This window comes from Dicentrarchus labrax, unplaced genomic scaffold (assembly GCF_905237075.1).
Source record: "Dicentrarchus labrax unplaced genomic scaffold, dlabrax2021, whole genome shotgun sequence".
Taxonomy (NCBI): domain Eukaryota; kingdom Metazoa; phylum Chordata; class Actinopteri; family Moronidae; genus Dicentrarchus; species Dicentrarchus labrax.
In genome coordinates this window covers 648-19,120 of record NW_026136834.1, presented here as the reverse complement: position 1 = coordinate 19,120, position 18,473 = coordinate 648, and the positions used below count along the sequence as shown (strand labels likewise).

At 37.8% G+C, this 18,473-nt stretch overlaps 1 protein-coding gene across 18 annotated transcripts in view; it reads right to left on the bottom strand.

Annotated features, from left to right (window-relative positions):
- Positions 1-17,726, bottom strand: part of LOC127360028 (butyrophilin subfamily 2 member A2) — a 95,813-nt gene extending 78,087 nt beyond the window's left edge. For 11 of the 18 annotated variants that reach the window (XM_051394282.1, XM_051394273.1, XM_051394277.1 and 8 more), the window contains exon 1: positions 1,478-3,917. Coding sequence is in view for 7 of the 18 variants with exons in the window: in XM_051394284.1 (XP_051250244.1) it covers positions 7,420-7,646; positions 7,862-7,963; positions 8,058-8,339; positions 8,514-8,867; positions 17,590-17,692 (1,068 nt within the window). In the remaining 11 variants the exon portion in view is untranslated. Of the gene's footprint in view, positions 1-1,477; positions 3,918-6,889; positions 7,647-7,861; positions 7,964-8,057; positions 8,340-8,513; positions 8,868-9,095; positions 9,168-9,846; positions 9,958-10,179; positions 10,264-14,955; positions 15,238-15,802; positions 16,157-16,413; positions 16,486-17,589 lie in introns of those variants that run through there. The other 7 variants (XM_051394287.1, XM_051394288.1, XM_051394289.1 and 4 more) reach the window with 7 other exon arrangements.
- Between the last annotated feature and the right edge of the window lie 747 nt (positions 17,727-18,473).

Below are 18,473 nucleotides of genomic sequence, written 5' to 3'. Positions count from 1 at the left end.
CCTATGAAACAATGTGTACTTTGACTCTTAAGTCAGATCACATGTTTTAGGACTTCATATTACTTTACAGTTACAGAAAATGCTGATTAGGCTTATTTTTCTTCTCTGGAAATTTAAGTCAAATTTTATTTATAAAGCCCAAAATTACAATTTCCCTTAGAGAGCTGCTCATAGTTGGACTGCTATAAGATTTGATTTTCCCTGCCTGATATTTAACAATTAAATAATAAATGAAATTATTATTTTTTTAAATTAAAACTTTTCAATTCAATTCAATTCAATTTTATTTGTATAGCGCCAATTCATAACAGAAGTTATCTCAGGACACTTTTCAAATAAAGCAGGTCTAGACCGAACTCTTTAACATTAATTACAGAGACCCAACAGTACCACCATGAGCAAGCACTTGGCGACAAGGGCAAGGAAAAACTGCCTGTTAAAAGGCAGAAACCTAGGACAGATCCTCCGGCTCTAGGTGGGTGGTCGTCTGTCTCGACCAGTTGGGGTGAGAGAGAGAGAGAGAGAGAGAGAGAGAGAGAGAGAGAGAGAGAGAGAGAGAGAGAGAGAGAGAGAGAGAGCGAGAGGGAGAGGCAGAGAGAGAGAGAGCGAGAGGGAGAGGCAGAGAGAGCGAGAGACAGACAGACAGACAGACTTTTCATGCTGTTTTATTTCTTGTGAGGTTATATATGTTAGATCCATAATTATGAATATTTTTTCATAATCTGAACACTTCGGGCAGAGTGCAGTGAGCAGAAAGTCAGTTAAGGGAACTTCCTGTTACTATTTTGCATTTTATAACACAATACAGGTATATTTACACACACTGAAGTCCTCTTGGATTTCTGAGGTTATTAAATTTCATGTTAATATTTCATGATCTCACAGTAATTGTCTTAAAGTCTTAATGTCACTACTGTAACTACAATACAGTGAACAGTTCTGTGTTTAAACAGATGAGAATGGATGATGATGATAATAATGAATATTAAACACAGTCACAGCCTTTTGTACACAACCTGTTGACATTTTACAAAACAGTTCAGATTCTTTTAAAGTGCTAAAGTGGGAACTTTGATACAATCCATGAAATGAAAGCAGGAATCTTCAGTCACAGCTCATATCTTAGACTGGACACCAACATCATTAAGATCTCCCTTCTTCACTGTGTGTCTGCAGCCTTTTCACTGGCTCAAAGACAACACCTGCTCACATAGACTGAATGGTACCTCCCTGAATTGTCTAGGGGTTGTGGGGAGTAACACAATTAAATTTAATAGTTAAATTTACCCAAAGAAAGTTTGTTTCAATCCAAACCGGGATTTTATTACCAGATTAAACAGAAACAATACTTTCAATATGAAGGAAAATGCAAACTGAAAACTAGCTTTCCTTTTAAAAACACTAAGGAGAAGCAGATTCTGTGTAACTACAGATTTAACTCATTTAACCCAAACTTAACAAAATCAATCACACAGACCTACTATCAGGGAGGACCGCTTTCATCTGAACACAGCTCTCGTCTCTGACACACAGCGTGGACACTGCCGGACGACCCACTGGCACACAGCTGCAACTCTGGTCCCAGTTTATACAGACCCAGCTCATATTAGTAACTGGAGTCAGCTGCACACACCTACCTGTTAGAGAGAGGGAGGTCAGTACCTGCATAGAGAGAGAGAGAGAGAGAGCGAGAGTGAAAGAGAAAGAAACACCACAACCACCCACGCTTTATGGCTGTAACAGTGAAAACAAAGTTGTAAACTAGGCTCACAACAACATCATCATTCTGAAAGTGGAAGCAATCTCAGGAGGAGTAACAGAGGAGGGATCCTTCTCCCAGAATGGACAGACATACAATAGATGTCGACTGTACAGAACAAACACAATCACTTTAGATTCAAACTTTGATGTCAGAATCTCTGATGAATATAAAATGTAAGTGAAGAATGTGGATCCAGGAGGACATTGAACAACTCGAGCCATATGACCTCCTCTCCACCATGGAGACCTGGAAGAGGACAGAAAGAGAGAGAGCTACAAACAGAGGGGGACAGAAACAGCTTTGAGACACATGGTAACAAATAAAAACAGAGTTAGTGAAAGTTTACAGTTTTATTCTCGTCTGCAGGACAAAAATGGACAACGAGTACAGGGGTTAAGAGAATCATTAAGACTGAGACCGACCCACCAAAAGGATAAAGGTATCAGGTGGGAGGCCTGAACTAATCTGAGAATAAACAAAGTTAAAGGACCAGTGTGCAGGAATTAGTGACCTCTAGTGGTGAAGTTTCAGACTGCAACCAGCTGAAACCTGAATCTACCGAGCACCAAGGAGAAGAGACTATTATTCTTAAAATGTTTGAGGAAGTCCCGTCCAAACTGTTGGGTGAGAAACCGGAAAAAAAAACCGCCAGGGCGCTATTTATGCTGAAGTGGTATTGCTGGATTTAGGAGTGATTGAGGCGAAATAAACGAAAATGGCAAGCAAAAAGTTGACGCTTAGGGAAGTGATGGCTCTCCTATTCGCTGACTCTGGTTCTGGAGGGGAAAATCTACCTTTGGGAGATGACGGCCGGTCGTTTAGTGAGCGGGATAGAAGTAGCGGAGGTGGTGAGAATAGCGCTGGGACCAGCGTTAGTGTTCACTCTTTCTACCGCGCCAGTCACGGTACGTCCATGTGCGGCAGTGGCGCAGCCATCCGATGCGGCAGTGTGCCTGTCCATTTGTTAGGCTATGTGGTGGGGTCTCAATATTGTTCATATTGTCTCAGTACTGTGCCTTGCAATGAGAGGTTCCACACTATACTACAAATACTACAAACTTTTATCTGGATGGGCTTTGGGATTAGGCCTCTGCAGCTAAAAGACGCCTACTGTTAATAATAATAATAATAATGAAGAAGAGAATAAAAAAGGAAAGAAAAAGTGTCCTCCAATAGGGGGGGTGGTAGTGGGTAAAAAATCATAAAAAATGCCTACTGTTTACATGAGCTTTGTGGTAGTAATAGTTCTAGTTTACGACTTTTGGCTTACAATTTACTTTTCCCTGTTCATTTGATATGTGTACAACACAACAAATGGATGGAGGGGGGGTGAATCTGATGAAATAAGTTCAACTCTCTTTCAAAATATCAGGTATTTCATGGAAATTATATAATCCAATATGGACGTCGCCATATGACGTCATAATATGCAAATTAGATGGGGAAATTTACTCCCTAGATAAACTTTAGGTCATTCTCAATATTTGTCTCGTTTACACTTTGTCTCTATCTCAAACCACTTTCAAGCCAGAGCCTTCTGAAATTTAGATGTCAAAATCTAGTATTTTTAAAAATAAAACCCGGCACCTAAAGGGTTAAAACCAGATTACTTTTCTATTGCAAAACATGCAACACTAGGAAGACAAAAACATCATCATTCTCTGTCAGTGTGATGGTAGAGCAGGAAAAGATGGAGAATATCCTCCAGTGTCACAATGATTTCCTCCTCGTTCTCGGTCACTACAGGAGGTTTTTAGTCCACGTCGTTCAACGCTGCGTCTCTCTGTGTTTTAAAGTGTCTTCAGTGTTATTTCCTGCTGCTGATGTTTCCTCTGTCTGTGATCTCTGAACTCTGTCCAGTTGCTCTCTCTGGTCCTCTTGTTGCTGCTTTCCCTCCACTAAGAGCTGGAGTTGAGCTGCATTCACATTTACATTATGCTTCTGGACTTTTGGCTTTCCTTTGACCATTAACAGTTCCTCTTTCACACCATGGTGCCATATTGTACCTGTGAGCCAACAGAAGAAGGAAAGTGTTGAAGTTGTTGTGTTCATGTATTTTTGTCTAATCAATGAATGAGTGTTAAATGCTGCTGTGTGTAACTTTAAATTTCTCCTATGGGGATTAATAAAAGGTATATCTTATCTCTTTGGTTTCAGTGTAATGATTCAGACCTTTGTTGAACACAGTGGTGGTTTTACTGTTCATATAAACTCCTGAACAATGTGATTGAATGTTTTATTAGTACCAAATAAAACAGAGTTGAACATTGTAGTTAAGACAAGAGGAAAGCAGGTTGGATATGTGTGAATACAAAGTAAAATGCTGATTGGTCCCAGATTACCACAGCGTTCACTACTGTAGCCACATGAATGAAATAATACTGCAGAAAAAGACTGTTTGACTTTTAATCCAGAAACACACTATAAATAATTACAATAATGGCATGTGAAATAAATCACTAATATAATGTATTATTAAGTGTTTGATGTAAAAATCCTACATACCTGTTGAGTGAGTGAATGAGCCTCAAATCAGGGAGGAAGCTGCACGGTCAAAGTCTGGAATAAACACAAAGACAGCCTATAATAAAACAATTGGTACTTTGATTCCTGCACTTGAGTCAGATAACAAGTTTTATGACTTCATATTAACTTACAGTTTAGGTCTTGTTTAGAGTTTGAGGCTTCATGAACAATGTTTTCTTTCTGCTTTTAAGCCTAAAACACAGTTTGTGTGTTCATATGTCTGACTACAGACACACTGAGTTAACAGCCACAGCTGTAAATACATGAAACCACTGATATCATCACCAGTTCACAGTAATAATACAAAACTTCTTTGTGGAATGAAACACGACTTACTGACATGTATTATTCTCCACATGAACTTTAAATAACATCACAGAAAATGCTGATTGATACTATTTTTCTTCTTTAGAATTTTAAGACAGATTTTATTTATAAAGCCCAAAATCACAACCTGCCTCAGAGAGCTGCTCAAAGTTGGAACGCTATAAGGTTTGATTTTCCTCACCAGATATTTCTAGTCAATAACACAAATAGATAATACAAATAGCATGCTGTTTTATTTCTTGTGTCCCAGCGGGCAGAGTGGAGTGACACTGCACAGAAAGTCGGTTAAGGGAACTTTCTGTTACCATTTTCTATCTTATAACACAATACAACGGGTGTTTGCTTTCAACCTGTTGATCATCATTAAGTTTTATTTTAGCAGTCCTCCCTTAGACCCTCAATTTAGGTAATATAAGGAAAAGACCTAAAGAAAAACATTGCATAAAAAGACTGTTGACAGTTTGACTTTTAATCCAGAAACACACTATAAATAAATACAATAATGGCATGTGAAAGAAATCACTAATATAATATATTATTAAGTGTTTCATGTAAAAATCCTACATACCTGTTGAGTGAGTGAAGGAGCCTTAACTCAGGAAAGTAGCTGCACGATCAAAGTCTGAATTAAACAAAGACAGCCTATAATAAAACAATTGGTACTTTGATTCCTGCACTTGAGTCAGATAACAAGTTTTATGACTATTAACTAACAGTTGAGATGTTGTGGCCTTTAGAGTTTTAGGCTCCATGAACAATGTTGTCTTTCTGCTTTTAAGCCTAAAACTCCCGTATTTCAAGTCCATCTCCCGGCACCCTCCTGTTTCATTGTCTCTCCCAGGAAACTCCAGTAATTTGTACGTCCCTCACACTTTATTATCAATAATCGCCGTACACAGATCCGTAGATATTGTATGTTTGTCAGACGTCACCCAAGTTGCCACATCGTCTATGAAATAATGTGCACTCTATCAACACAATATACAATAAAAAACAACTGTCAGTCGTCACAAACTGGAAACACACAACCAGATTCAGTGGTTGTAAAAATGTCAGAGCAGGATGACGTTTCACCTAAAATATCTAAACACACACAAACACACCAGGATAGTGACCATGCCTTTAATATGGACACTATTAAAAACCTCCTGTATTTTAGAGCCTGAATGTTGGTTTGATTCTTATTTTCAGGTGATTATACTCTAATGAAAACATAGTTATTATCTTCCATCTGTGCCAGTAGATCCTCCTCAATGTTACACACTGGACCTTTCATTGATTCAACCCTCATCAGGGCTTAAACAGAGGGAGGTTTGGTCTCCCACACTTTAACTATTTGAATGCACCAGTCAGCTCATTTATACAGACTGAGGTATAAAGTAAACACTGTTGAGTGTTTAGTTGTGTGTCTGTCAGAAAGCCTGTTGCGCCCTCTTGTGGCTGTTCATAAGGAGACATATTCCTGCAGAGGAAGAGGAGAGCTGCTGATAGAGGATGAAGCAGTTAACTGCAGACATGAAGAACAGACTGACTGTGTCTCCTGGAGGATGAACACCTGATCAAATCCAATCAGACATCATTCATGATGTTTTCAGCAATAAAGCTTTTTTTCATTGAATTATTAAAGAACTTTGACATTTTAACTCGTAGGACAAATAAAACAGTTTAAAGTGCTAAAGTGGAAACATTGATACACTACATACATACATTTACACAATAATTAATTAATTCTATTGTTTTCATTTTATTTTAATTGCTTATTTAATGTTTATATATCTTCTTTATCATCTGCTGAGTTTTATCTGCAGCTGCTGTAACAAGTGAGTTTCCAGTGTGGGATCAATAAAGTCTATCTTATCTTCTCTTACATGAAATTAAAGCAGGAATCTTCAGTCAGCCCTCATATCTCAGACTGGACACCAACATCATTAAAGGAGCAATAAGACTGACAGCAAGTGTTTAAAATGGGTACTGCAGTCCAAATGTAAAACATCGTAGGAGGTTGTCTCCCCCCAATCTCTCCTCCCCACACTAGAAGCTCACCTGGGTTGCCAGGTTGAGGACACTGAACCTACAGTTCAAGAGCTTCTCCCTCTGTGGATCATCAGGGCATCAAAACACTTTAGTACATTTAAAAGACACATTTTGAATGTTATACAGAAGATCTCTCCAGTTAGAGTTGAACCTGATTCATGTTTCTATCATCATATCGTTTTGTAGTTATTCTTGAACAATAATGCTGTAAGAATTATTACTTTAAAATAAACACATCAGTAAAGGTTATTAAGTATTTTATTAATCAAGTATAAACGGATGTACAAAGTATACGACTAAACTAATGGAACTAGCAATACTGAGATCAGTCAGAATAACAACAACAATAAAATATAGTAAACAAATATTTATATTTAAACATTATATTTCAGTAGTTGTTATTATTAGTATAGTTATATATATTCTATATATAATATGTAGTATATGTCATTATATAGTATCTCACCATAATGACAGTGTAATTTGCAATGTCTCTCTCAGAATACATTCAGTCAATAATAATGTTCATTAATACAATGAGGAGATAAACAACAACAAGAAAATACTGGCAAACAGAAACTGTGTGTACTCAATATGTATGACAAGATATTGATTTGTCACCTTCAGTAGTTCTCTCTCTCTCTCTCTCTCTCTCTCTCTCTCTCTCTCTCTCTCCAACCTTCTGATTAGTGGACGACCCGCTCTACGTCTGAGCTCTGACAGCCGCCTGCCCGGGTAGAGCAGGAAAAGATGGAGAATATGTTCCAGTGTCACAATGATTTCCTCAACTCTAATTCTCTACGAGCTCCTAGTTCTCCATCACTAGAGGAACGCTTTAGTCGACGTCGTTGAACGCTGCATCTCTCTGTGTTTTCAAGTGTCTTCTGTCTCTCGTCTTCAGTGTTTATTTGGGTCAGAAACTCTGTAGTTTTTACATCCTGCTGTTGACCTTCTTCCTCTTCCTGTTCAGTTTCATTCTTCTGGTTCCTCTTTGTGCCTGTGAGCCAACAGAAGAAGAACAGTGTTTTTGCGTTTTTGCCTTAGATTTGAAAGCAACACATTTTCTTAGATTTCTTCAATTTTCCTCAAATTTCCTGCAGTGAAGATCATTTCAGACTGTTTGCTTAGTTAATGTTGTTATGCCTGTATGTATGTCAATAAAGAGCTCTGACAGGAACTTGGAATAAAAAGGAAAATAAATATGTGACTTACATATTATCAGAGTGGTAATGATGAACAGCACAATAATGCAAACAGGAAGAATGATGATGATCCGAATCCGATCAGAAGACGACTGAACTGTGAATGAAACATCTGAAAAGATAGAAGAGAGAACAGAATGACATTATTGAATCAAACTAGAGCTCAACAGTGACAATATGTTTATATATTTAGAGCTCTTTATAACCTTGAACATAGATGTGTGTCTCTCTGGTCTTGTTGATGTCCTTCTGTTGGACTCTACAGGTGAAGTTGTTGCTGTGTCTCTTCTCCACAGTCACTCTGCTGCTGACAGTATAGAGGTCATCAGGACCTCTGACTGTCTCTGTAGGTCCAGCAGAGAGGAGGTTTCCCTCACCGTCCAGCCAGACCACCTCAGGCTCTGGATACCAGCCTTTAGACTCACACTGTAAAACTACTCTTCCACTGTTATTGGAGACAACCTCTATGATGGGAGTGGAGACGACACCTGATGAGAAGAGAGGAGGAATTTCAAACAGTGGATTCAGATCCAACAAATAACTTACAGCACTGTTTTCTTTGTGTCTTATCATGGCTGCTTACTTCTAATATAAAGTTACATTACTGATCTTTGCAGTCAGCAGAAATGTGTAATTCATCATCTTCAGAAAGTCTGACTTACCAACAGTGAGTTGGATGGAAGCTTTCTTCAACATTGGTTCAAGGATGCAAAAGTATTTTCCTGCATCAGAGATTTTCACTCTGAAGATTTTCATGGAGACGTTTCCATTCTGCAGTTCATCCACAAACAGTCTTGTTCTGAGAAAATAAGATGGATTTTGAATTCGATGCATCAGTCGTCCATCTTGGTGAAAATGGATGTACTCTGGGTCTAAACCAGGTCTGGTCCACACCACTGTCTCAGAACTGGCACTGATTGGAGGATCAAGGTAACATGGTAGAATGACATCATCACCAGCCAGGGCTACGATTGGTTGATGTGAACAAATCAACTCTGACTGCTCTGCAACGCAAACTAAAGAACAAACAAGAAACAGTAGTATAGTTATAATACATGTCATCAGACTGAATGGATTCATTTATATTCATATTACTTTCTAAAAGTAAGAAAACATTTAATTAAAAAGCATGAAATCATAAACATTGTTCTAAAACTGCATCAAAAACAAAGAAAATCGACCGCTGGAGCCTCAGAGCAACCAGTGTGACTGTAGACTGTGTTACTGTTTTGCGTGCAAATTACCTTTAAAAGTCAGTATTCGAAGAATTATGAAGGACAGTCTGTCACTGGGCAACATCCTTTAGTCTGGTTGTTCTAAAAAACACAAATAAAACAAATGTCTTTACTCTCTACTTAACACACAGCTGCTTCCACTGAAGTTGTGATAGAGCGTCACTTCAGGAAAAAGTGATCAATAACTCTTTCAATGTATGTTTGTATTAAGATGGACTGTGTATCTAAATGCATCCTTTAAAGCATCAAACTGCCCTCACATGTTAACTCCTCAATCATTTCACAGGAAATTAACTGTTACTTATTTAAAAGAACTGTAACATTTATCCTTTAACTGTTAATAGTACTTCATCCTGAAAGTAGATTATTGATTAAATGAGTAAAATACTGATTAAGGACTATGTATTTTGTGGCAGTGCTTCATTTACTGACTGTTAGAGTTCTTCCTCCTCTACTGATAAAAAAAATATAATTTCTAAACAGCTTTCTATAAAATATTTGTAATCAATGTGTAACAGTGGGGCATCCTGGTAGCTCACCTGGTGGATCTGGCACCCAATTTACCAAAGCGGAGTCCTTGCTGCAGTGGACATGGACTTAACATCTCTCTCTCTCTCTCTCTCTCTCTCTCTCTCTCTCTCTCTCTCTCTCTCTCTCTCTCTCTCTCTCAAAATACAGACATACTACATGTGTAAAACATCCAAAATACACACACACACACACATCAAAATGTTCCTGGAGTGTTTTGTGTGCAAATTACCTTCAAAAGTCAGAATTAGAACTGCTGTTCTCCTTGTCTTAAGTTTTTCACATGTGCACGTGGAAGGGCAGAGAGGTCCCAGAACAGATCCATACCACCAAATATCACATTCTGCATTTGGAAATAAGTTCTCTTTTGACAAAAGTGGTCCTGACTGAAGTGTAACATATGCATCATTTAAAGCAATAAACTGCCCTTATATGTTAACCTGTCGTAATTTCACAGCTAATTAACAATTTATCTGTTAATTGTACTTCGTTATGAATGAGGATTATTGATTAAATTAGTAAAATGCTGATCAGGGATTATTTTACTTTAAAAAACAACTCTTACCTGCAGGGTGAAGAATGCAAACTGGATCAGTCATGTTGTGCTTTTCCCGCTCTGAAGGCAATGAAGAAGAACGTCACTGATGCATACAGGAGGGGAGGATCCTAAAAAGTTAAACAGCCTGAAACGTTAAAAACGTGTTAGAACATGCAGGCAGACAACAAATGAAACTAATATTAAGAGACGTTGGAGAACCAGTGGATAAATACACTCATTTCATTCACATCCACTCAAACTAATGTGTTTAGTTTATACTGGTAACAACAATCAATAAAATATTCCTTTAAAAACTTGATCATATTGCAATAATTAATGAAAAGAAAAGTCTTTTATGTTTTCTCTCAATGGAATCCTTCATAGCTGCATTATCACAATATTACAGTAGTACATTCAATACAGGCAGTATTATCTCAACTGTATCAGGTAAAAGTAGCTGATAACTTCAGTAGCTGTTTGCTTGTGTTACATGTCAGTTTTCTGTGTCTTTATTTAATGTAGATCGACCAGCGTTTCTCAAACCTAATGAACAACAAAGCAACTTGTGTTAATTCATCTTTATTTCCATCATGTTTGTGAGTTAAAATGTATTTGACCTGAACAGATTATTCAACCAAAGTTTAGTTAGTTTGACTACAACACACTAACTTAACAAGTTTAACAAGTCAGATAAGACAGAGGTACTGACTGTGTATGGGAAATGAAGGAAATACAACGTTACATGTCTCTTATTTACAATGTCAAACATTTGTCTGTTAACAAGGTAATACAGTTATATAAAAAGGGACAGACACACACAGACACACACACCTTAAAGTGGCCATTTTTCCTTCTTCATCTCCACATGTTCAGTGCATTGTATTCAGATTGTACACACTCTGTACTCCCTACTGTTTAAAAGGTGTTACAGAAAACCCCACTGTAAGTGTAGAAATGTGTAAGGACAGCAGTCCTCTACCAGGACAGACAGGAAAAACAGAACAAAATGGTGATGGCGATGATGATGAGGGTTGAGGAGATGGCTGATTGAAGATAGCAGGCTTCATGTGAATCATTCTGAAGTTCTGAAAATGAGAATAAATTGAAAATGACTTTTTTGGGGGGGAACCAGAGGAGAAATATCTCAATCATAACTGAACGCAGTGTAATCAGTATAATGATTCAGACCTTTGTTGAACACAGTGGTGGTTTTACTGTTCCTATAAACTCCTGAACAATGTGATTGAATGTTTTATTAGTACCAAATAAAACAGAGTTGAACATTGTAGTTAAGACAAGAGGAAAGCAGGTTGGATATGTGTGAATACAAAGTAAAATGCTGATTGGTCCCAGATTACCACAGCGTTCACTACTGTAGCCACATGAATGAAATAATACTGCAGAAAAAGACTGTTGACAGTTTGACTTTTAATCCAGAAACACACTATAAATAAATACAATAATGGCATGTGAAAGAAATCACTAATATAATGTATTATTAAGTGTTTGATATAAAAATCCTACATACCTGTTGAGTGAGTGAAGGAGCCTCAACTCAGGGAGGAAGCTGCACGGTCAAAGTCCAGAATGAAATATCCAAAAAGACAACCTCAGATAAACAATGTGTACTTTCACTGTGGGTTAGATAACGGGTGTGACTTTATATTGACTTTCAGTCAGGGTGAAACCAAGTGTTTGACTTTTAGAGTTTGAGGCTGAATAAACAACAAACAAGTTGCCACATCGTCTATGAAATAATGTGTACTCTATCAACACAATATACAATAAAAACCAACTGTCAGTCGTCACAAACTGGAAACACACAACCAGATTCAGTGGTTGTAAAAATGTCAGAGCAGGATGACGTTTCACCTAAAATATCTAAACACACACAAACACACCAGGATAGTGACCATACCTTTAATATGGACACTATTAAAAACCTCCTGTATTTTAGAGCCTGAATGTTGGTTTGATTCTTATTTTCAGGTGATTATACACTAATGAAAACATAGTTATTATCTTCCATTTGTGCCAGTAGATCCTCCTCAATGTTACACACTGGACCTTTCATTGATTCAACCCTCATCAGGGGTTAAACAGAGGGAGGTTTGGTCTCCCACACTTTAACTATTTGAATGCACCAGTCAGCTCATTTATACAGACTGAGGTATAAAGTAAACACTGTTGAGTGTTTAGTTGTGTGTCTGTCAGAAAGCGGTGTGTCTGTCAGAAAACTGCAGACATGAAGAACAGACTGACTGAGTCTCCTGGAGGATGAACACCTGGATCAAAAACATCTGGATAAAATCAGGAGTCATGAAGTAAAGTGACACACAGTCCTGCCGTGTCTCCAGCTCAGTCTGCTCTGCAGTTGATGTGGATCAGGTCTCATGTTTAGAGATATTTTAGATGAGTGAATAAATGTTGTAAACGCAGAAAAGTTGCCTAATATACATAATAATTTTCTATTTATCATCTAAAATCTATTAAAACCATCAGAGTAACACATTCACTAGTGTAACTGTGTGTCTTTGTAAGTATTAGCACAGTTCACATATGAACAGACACAAACTACATTAACATCAATCCCTGCAGCCTGTCTGTGCTGGACTACAACCACGGCTGTTACACTCTTTCACAAACACTCTCACACTTTATTAATTTAATATGCTTTTAATGGCATGAATGTGAGAATCAATTATTGCCAAAGCTTTGCCAAAATTAACACAATTCTAAAATAAATGGAATTGAAATAATAAAATTAATCCAGAAAACATAAACATTAAGAATACATTTAATAAAGAATCTATTCATTAAATACAAAACAACAATAAGCAGTTCAATAAAAACAGAGAAATACTGGTAAAAAGAACATCTGTGTGTGTGTGTGTGTGTGTGTGTGTGTGTGTGTGTGTGTGTGTGTGTGTGTGTGTGTGTGTGTGTGTGTGTTCTATATGTACAACAAGATATTAATTTGTCTTATTCAGTAATTATATTTTAATGTCCCTCAGTTTGTGACATTTTGTCGCTCTATGTTTGCTGCATGTCTCTCTCCCAATATAATCTTTTGTTTGTTATTGTCAATTAACTCTTTAAAGTTTGGAAATGTTGGATTAAATGTTTTAAAGTATTCAAATGTGATTTTAAGAGAAAGTGTATCTCTGTCTCAACCTCACCTGTTGCACAGTGCCAGGACTTCTTGTGTCGTCCTTTGTCTGTAACTAGACTTTGGTCACATAAACCTAAATCAGACCCTTTTTTATTATGAAACAAAAGACAAATTGACATTTTTAAATGACAAATGAATGACAGATTATCTGATGATACCCAGACCAGCCCTGTCATTGCTTCTGGCTCAGCATTTTGAGGTTATGTTGGTTCAAGTTCACTTCTTTAGTTCTTCTTTATCGAGACATCAATCCTCTCGTGTTCCTGTCCCATATGTGCTCTAACAATCAGAGACTTAAGTGCTGGTCATTACTGCTGCAGGAGTTTAAGATTGAGATTCTCTGCATAAAAGGAACTGATGAACTTGTAGGTACCTAAGATCAAACCTTTCTTGGATGACCCTGAGTCTCATATTTGTTTCTCTATGATTTCTATGATTAGCTGTTTTCCCTCCCTGCCTGGAGGTGGAACCGGGATTTACTTCCTTGTTTTGGACAAAATAAACCTTAGGAAATACAAAAAGTCTGAATGGACATTACAGGCCCATGGTGCAGCAGTGACCCATCTGATTCTGGGTTTGATTGGATTTTTTGTCAGTACTTTAACATGCGGACTGGAGGGAATCTAACCACCAACCTTCTGATTAGTGGACGACCCGCTCTACGTCTGAGCTCTGACAGCTGCCTGCCCGGGTAGAGCAGGAAAAGATGGAGAATATGTTCCAGTGTCACAATGATTTCCTCCACTCTTCTTCTCTACGACCTAATCGTTCTCCATCACTACAGGAGGTTTTTCGTTGTCTCTCTGTATTTTCAAGTGTCTTCTGTTTCTCGTCTTCTGTGTTATTTCCTGTTCCTGATGTTTCCTCTCTCTGTGATCTATCCATTTTGTCCAGTTGATCTCTCTGGTCCTCCTCCTTCTTTCCCTTCAGTATGGGAAGGTCTTCACATGTATTCTCAACTGCATTTTGCTTCTTCATGTAATTTGGCTTTCTTGGGATCACAGACTTTTCTACATCCTGCTGTTCATCTTTTTCTTTCTCTGTCTGTTCATTTTCATTCTTCTGGTTCCTCTTTATACCTGTGAGCCAACCGAAACAGGAAAGTGTTGAAGTTGTTGTGTTCATGTGTTTTTGTCTAATCAATGAATGAGTGTTTCCAAAATTTATTTTCATGACCGTTTTCTTAGTTATTGTTTGGACTGTCAAGCTTTCCCTTCTCGCTGTTGTGGCACAAAACAGTTTACAGTTACAGAGGCAGATTTACCATTCATATTTATTTCCTTTCTTTCTTTTTTTTTGTTTTTGAAAGAACGGGTCCTTGATTTTACACAAAAGCAAAAACAGGCAAAAAGTAGAATTAATCCCTACATACAGCCAATAAAGAGCTCTAACTGTAACTTGGCATAAAAAAGTAAATTTTTATGTGACTTACGTTTGGCTATCAGAATGATAATAATGAACAGCAGCACAGTAATGAAAATGACAATGACGATGCTCCAAACACAACAAGTAGACGACTGAACTGTAAATACATCATCTGAAAAGATAGAAGAGAGAACAGAATGACATTATTGAATCAAACTAGAGCTCAACAGTGACAATATGTTTATATATTTAGAGCTCTTTATAACCTGGAACATAGATGTGTGTCTCTCTGGTCTGGTTGATGTCCTTCTGTTGGACTCTACAGATGAAGATGTTGCTGTGTCTCTTCTCCACAGTCACTCTGCTGCTGACAGTATAGAGGTCATCAGGACCTCTGACTGTCTCTGTAGGTCCAGCAGAGAGGAGGTTTCCCTCACCGTCCAGCCAGACCACCTCAGGCTCTGGATACCAGCCTTTAGACTCACACCGTAAAACAATGTCTTTAAAGTTGTGTAAGATGACCTCTGTGATGGGAGTGGAGATGACACCTGATGAGGAGGAATTTCAAACACTGGATTCAGATCCAACTTGTATCACAGTCAAACTACACCAATCAGCCATAACATTATGACCATCTGGGGACCCTGCAGCTCCGTACCAACAAACTGTGAACCAGCATTGACTGTTTCAGGAGTTTGAGCTACAGTAGCTCGTCTGTTGGATTGAACCACACGGGCCAGCTTTTAGCTCCCCACATGCATCAGTGAGCCTCGGCCAGCCCATGACCCCTGTCTCCGGTTTCCTTCCTTGGACCACTTTTGATTGGTACTGACCACTGCAGACCAGGAACACTCCACTAGAGCTGCAGGTTTGGAGATGCTCTGACCCAGTCATCCATCACAACGTGGCCCTTGTGAAAGTCGCTCAAATCCTCACGCTGCCCATAATTCCCACAACCCACTGACTGCCATGATAACCAGATAATCAGTGTTATTCACTGTTAGTGCTCTTAATGTTATGGCTCATTGGTGTATGATTTAAAAAGTTTATACCTTAACATTTCCCACCAAAGCAGAAATGTGTAATTCATCATCTTCAGAAAGTCTGACTTACCAACAGTGAGTTGGATGGAAGCTTCCTCCAGCATTGATTCAAGGATGCAAAAGTATTTTCCTGCATCAGAGATTTTTGCATTGAAGATTTTCATGGAGACGTTTCCATTCTGCAGTTCATCCACAAACAGTCTCGTTCGGAAATTATAAGATGGATTTTGATTGTCATAAATCAGTCGTCCATCTCGGTGAAAATGGATGTACTTTGGGTCTAAACCAGGTTTGGTCCACACCACTGTCTCAGAACTGGCACTGATTGGAGGATCAAGGTAGCATGGTAGAATGACATCATCACCAGCCATGGCTACGATTGGTTGATGTGAACAAATCAACTCTGACTGCTCTGCAACGCAAACTAAAGAACAAACAAACAGTAGTATAGTTATAATACATGTCATCAGACTGAATGGATTCATTTTTACTTTCTAAAAGTAAGAAAACATTTAATAAAAAAGCATGAAATCATAAAAAATTGTTGTTAGATTTTATAGCATTGACCACGGAGCCTCAGAGCAACCAGAGTTACTGTAGACTGATGTAATGATTGTATAATCTCATAGTGAATTTGTTTCATTGCCAATAAATGTGTTACTGTTTTGTGTGTTGTATTACCTTCAAAAGTCACAATTAGAAGAATTATGAACGACAGTCTGTCACTGGGCAGCATCTTTTAGTCTGGTTGTTCTAAAAAAACACAAATAAAACAAAAGTCTTTACTCAGTGGAACATTAGGTTGAACAAGGTAGAAACTCTAGATTTCAGTCCTCTATCAGTGTGCTCTGTTTTTCTTTCACCCTTATCTAATATCAGATCTAATCATGGGAAATCAGTCAAATAGTCAGTCTGTTCTTTTCTCCTGTACAGTCTGTTTGTATATTTGAAGACATTTTGTCTGTTTTAAGAATATCAATGTTGGAATTTTGTGATAAAAGATTTGACCAACTGACTTTGACAGCTGGAAACTCGTGTTACTGAGATCTTCAGCTTAACTCAACACTGAACGTCTGCACAGAAGAAGAACTGGATCTCTTAAAGGCTGAATGGCTGCATTTATTGAACGCTGTTATCCAAAGACTTTATCTTTCTGCACATATGAGGCTGCACAAATTAAATCAATTGAATTTCAAATATTCCTCTCTTTCAGAGTTCACAGTTATGTGTCAAATGCAGCCTGAGTTTTACAAATGTGACATCCTTACATTGCTTTTGCACGGCAGCAATAATCAACAGAGCACCGTTTGAGAATCATCTGAAATACCATCAGGAATCAGTGGCCCCAAAAGATCAGCCAAAGGTCCCTCAAAAGCCCCCAGTGGCCCCTCATTTAGTGGTGCCTTATTTAAGCTGCCTACCGTTGCTGCATCCTCTGCAACCCACCTCCACCCCAGCTCGTCCTTTTATGTTTTATCTGATTTAATCAATGTTATTTCTGTTGTCATTGAAGCCTGCTCTGTCCTGTACCCTGAGGGGTCTTTGCTGCTGCTCTCCTTGTCTTAAGTTTTTCACATGTGCACGTGGAAGGGCAGAGAGGTCCCAGAACAGATCCATACCGCCAAATATCACATTCTGCATTTGGAAATAAGTTCTCTTTTGACAAAAGTGGTCCTGACTGAAGTGTAACATATGCATAATTTAAAGCAAGAAACTGCCCTTATATGTTAACCTGTCGTAATTTCACAGCTAAATAACAATTTATCTGTTAATTGTACTTCGTTATGAATGAGGATTATTGATTAAATTAGTAAAATGCTGATTAGGGATTATTTTACTTTAAAAAACAACTCTTACCTGCAGGGTGAAGAATGCAAACTGGATCAGTCATGTTGTGCTGTTCACACTCTGAAGGCAATGAAGAAGAATGTCCCTGATGCATACAGGAGGGAAGGATCATAACAAGTTAAACAGCCTGAAACGTTAAAAACGTGTTAGAACATGCAGGCAGACAACAAATGAAACTAATATTAAGAGACGTTGGAGAACCAGTGGATAAATACACTCATTTCATTCACATCCACTCAAACTAATGTGTTTAGTTTATACTGGTAACAACAATCAATAAAATATTCCTTTAAAAACTTGATCATATTGCAATAATTAATGAAAAGAAAAGTCTTTTATGTTTTCTCTCAATGGAATCCTTCATAGCTGCATTATCACAATATTACAGTAGTACATTCAATACAGGCAGTATTATCTCAACTGTATCAGGTAAAAGTAGCTGATAACTTCAGTAGCTGTTTGCTTGTGTTACATGTCAGTCTTCTGTGTCTTTATTTAATGTAGATCGACCAGCGTTTCTCAAACCTGATGAACAACAAAGCAACTTGTGTTAATTCATCTTTATTTCCATCAGGTTTGTGAGTTAAAATGTATTTGACCTGAACAGATTATTCAACCAAAGTTTAGTTAGTTTGACTACAACACACTAATTTAACTTAACAAGTTTAACAAGTCAGACACGTTAGTGGAACCTTTCCTTTGTCTTGATATGTGTAAAGCAGTGAACGTTGAGATTAGACTGGAGTAGCTCAGGTACTTAAGATCCTCTTAAAATGAAAGAAATACAGCTTTACATGTCTCTTAAGTATTTATTATTTATTTATTGTTCATTAATGTATTACATCACTCATTTGTTAACAAGGCAATACTATTATATCAAACACATTTACAGG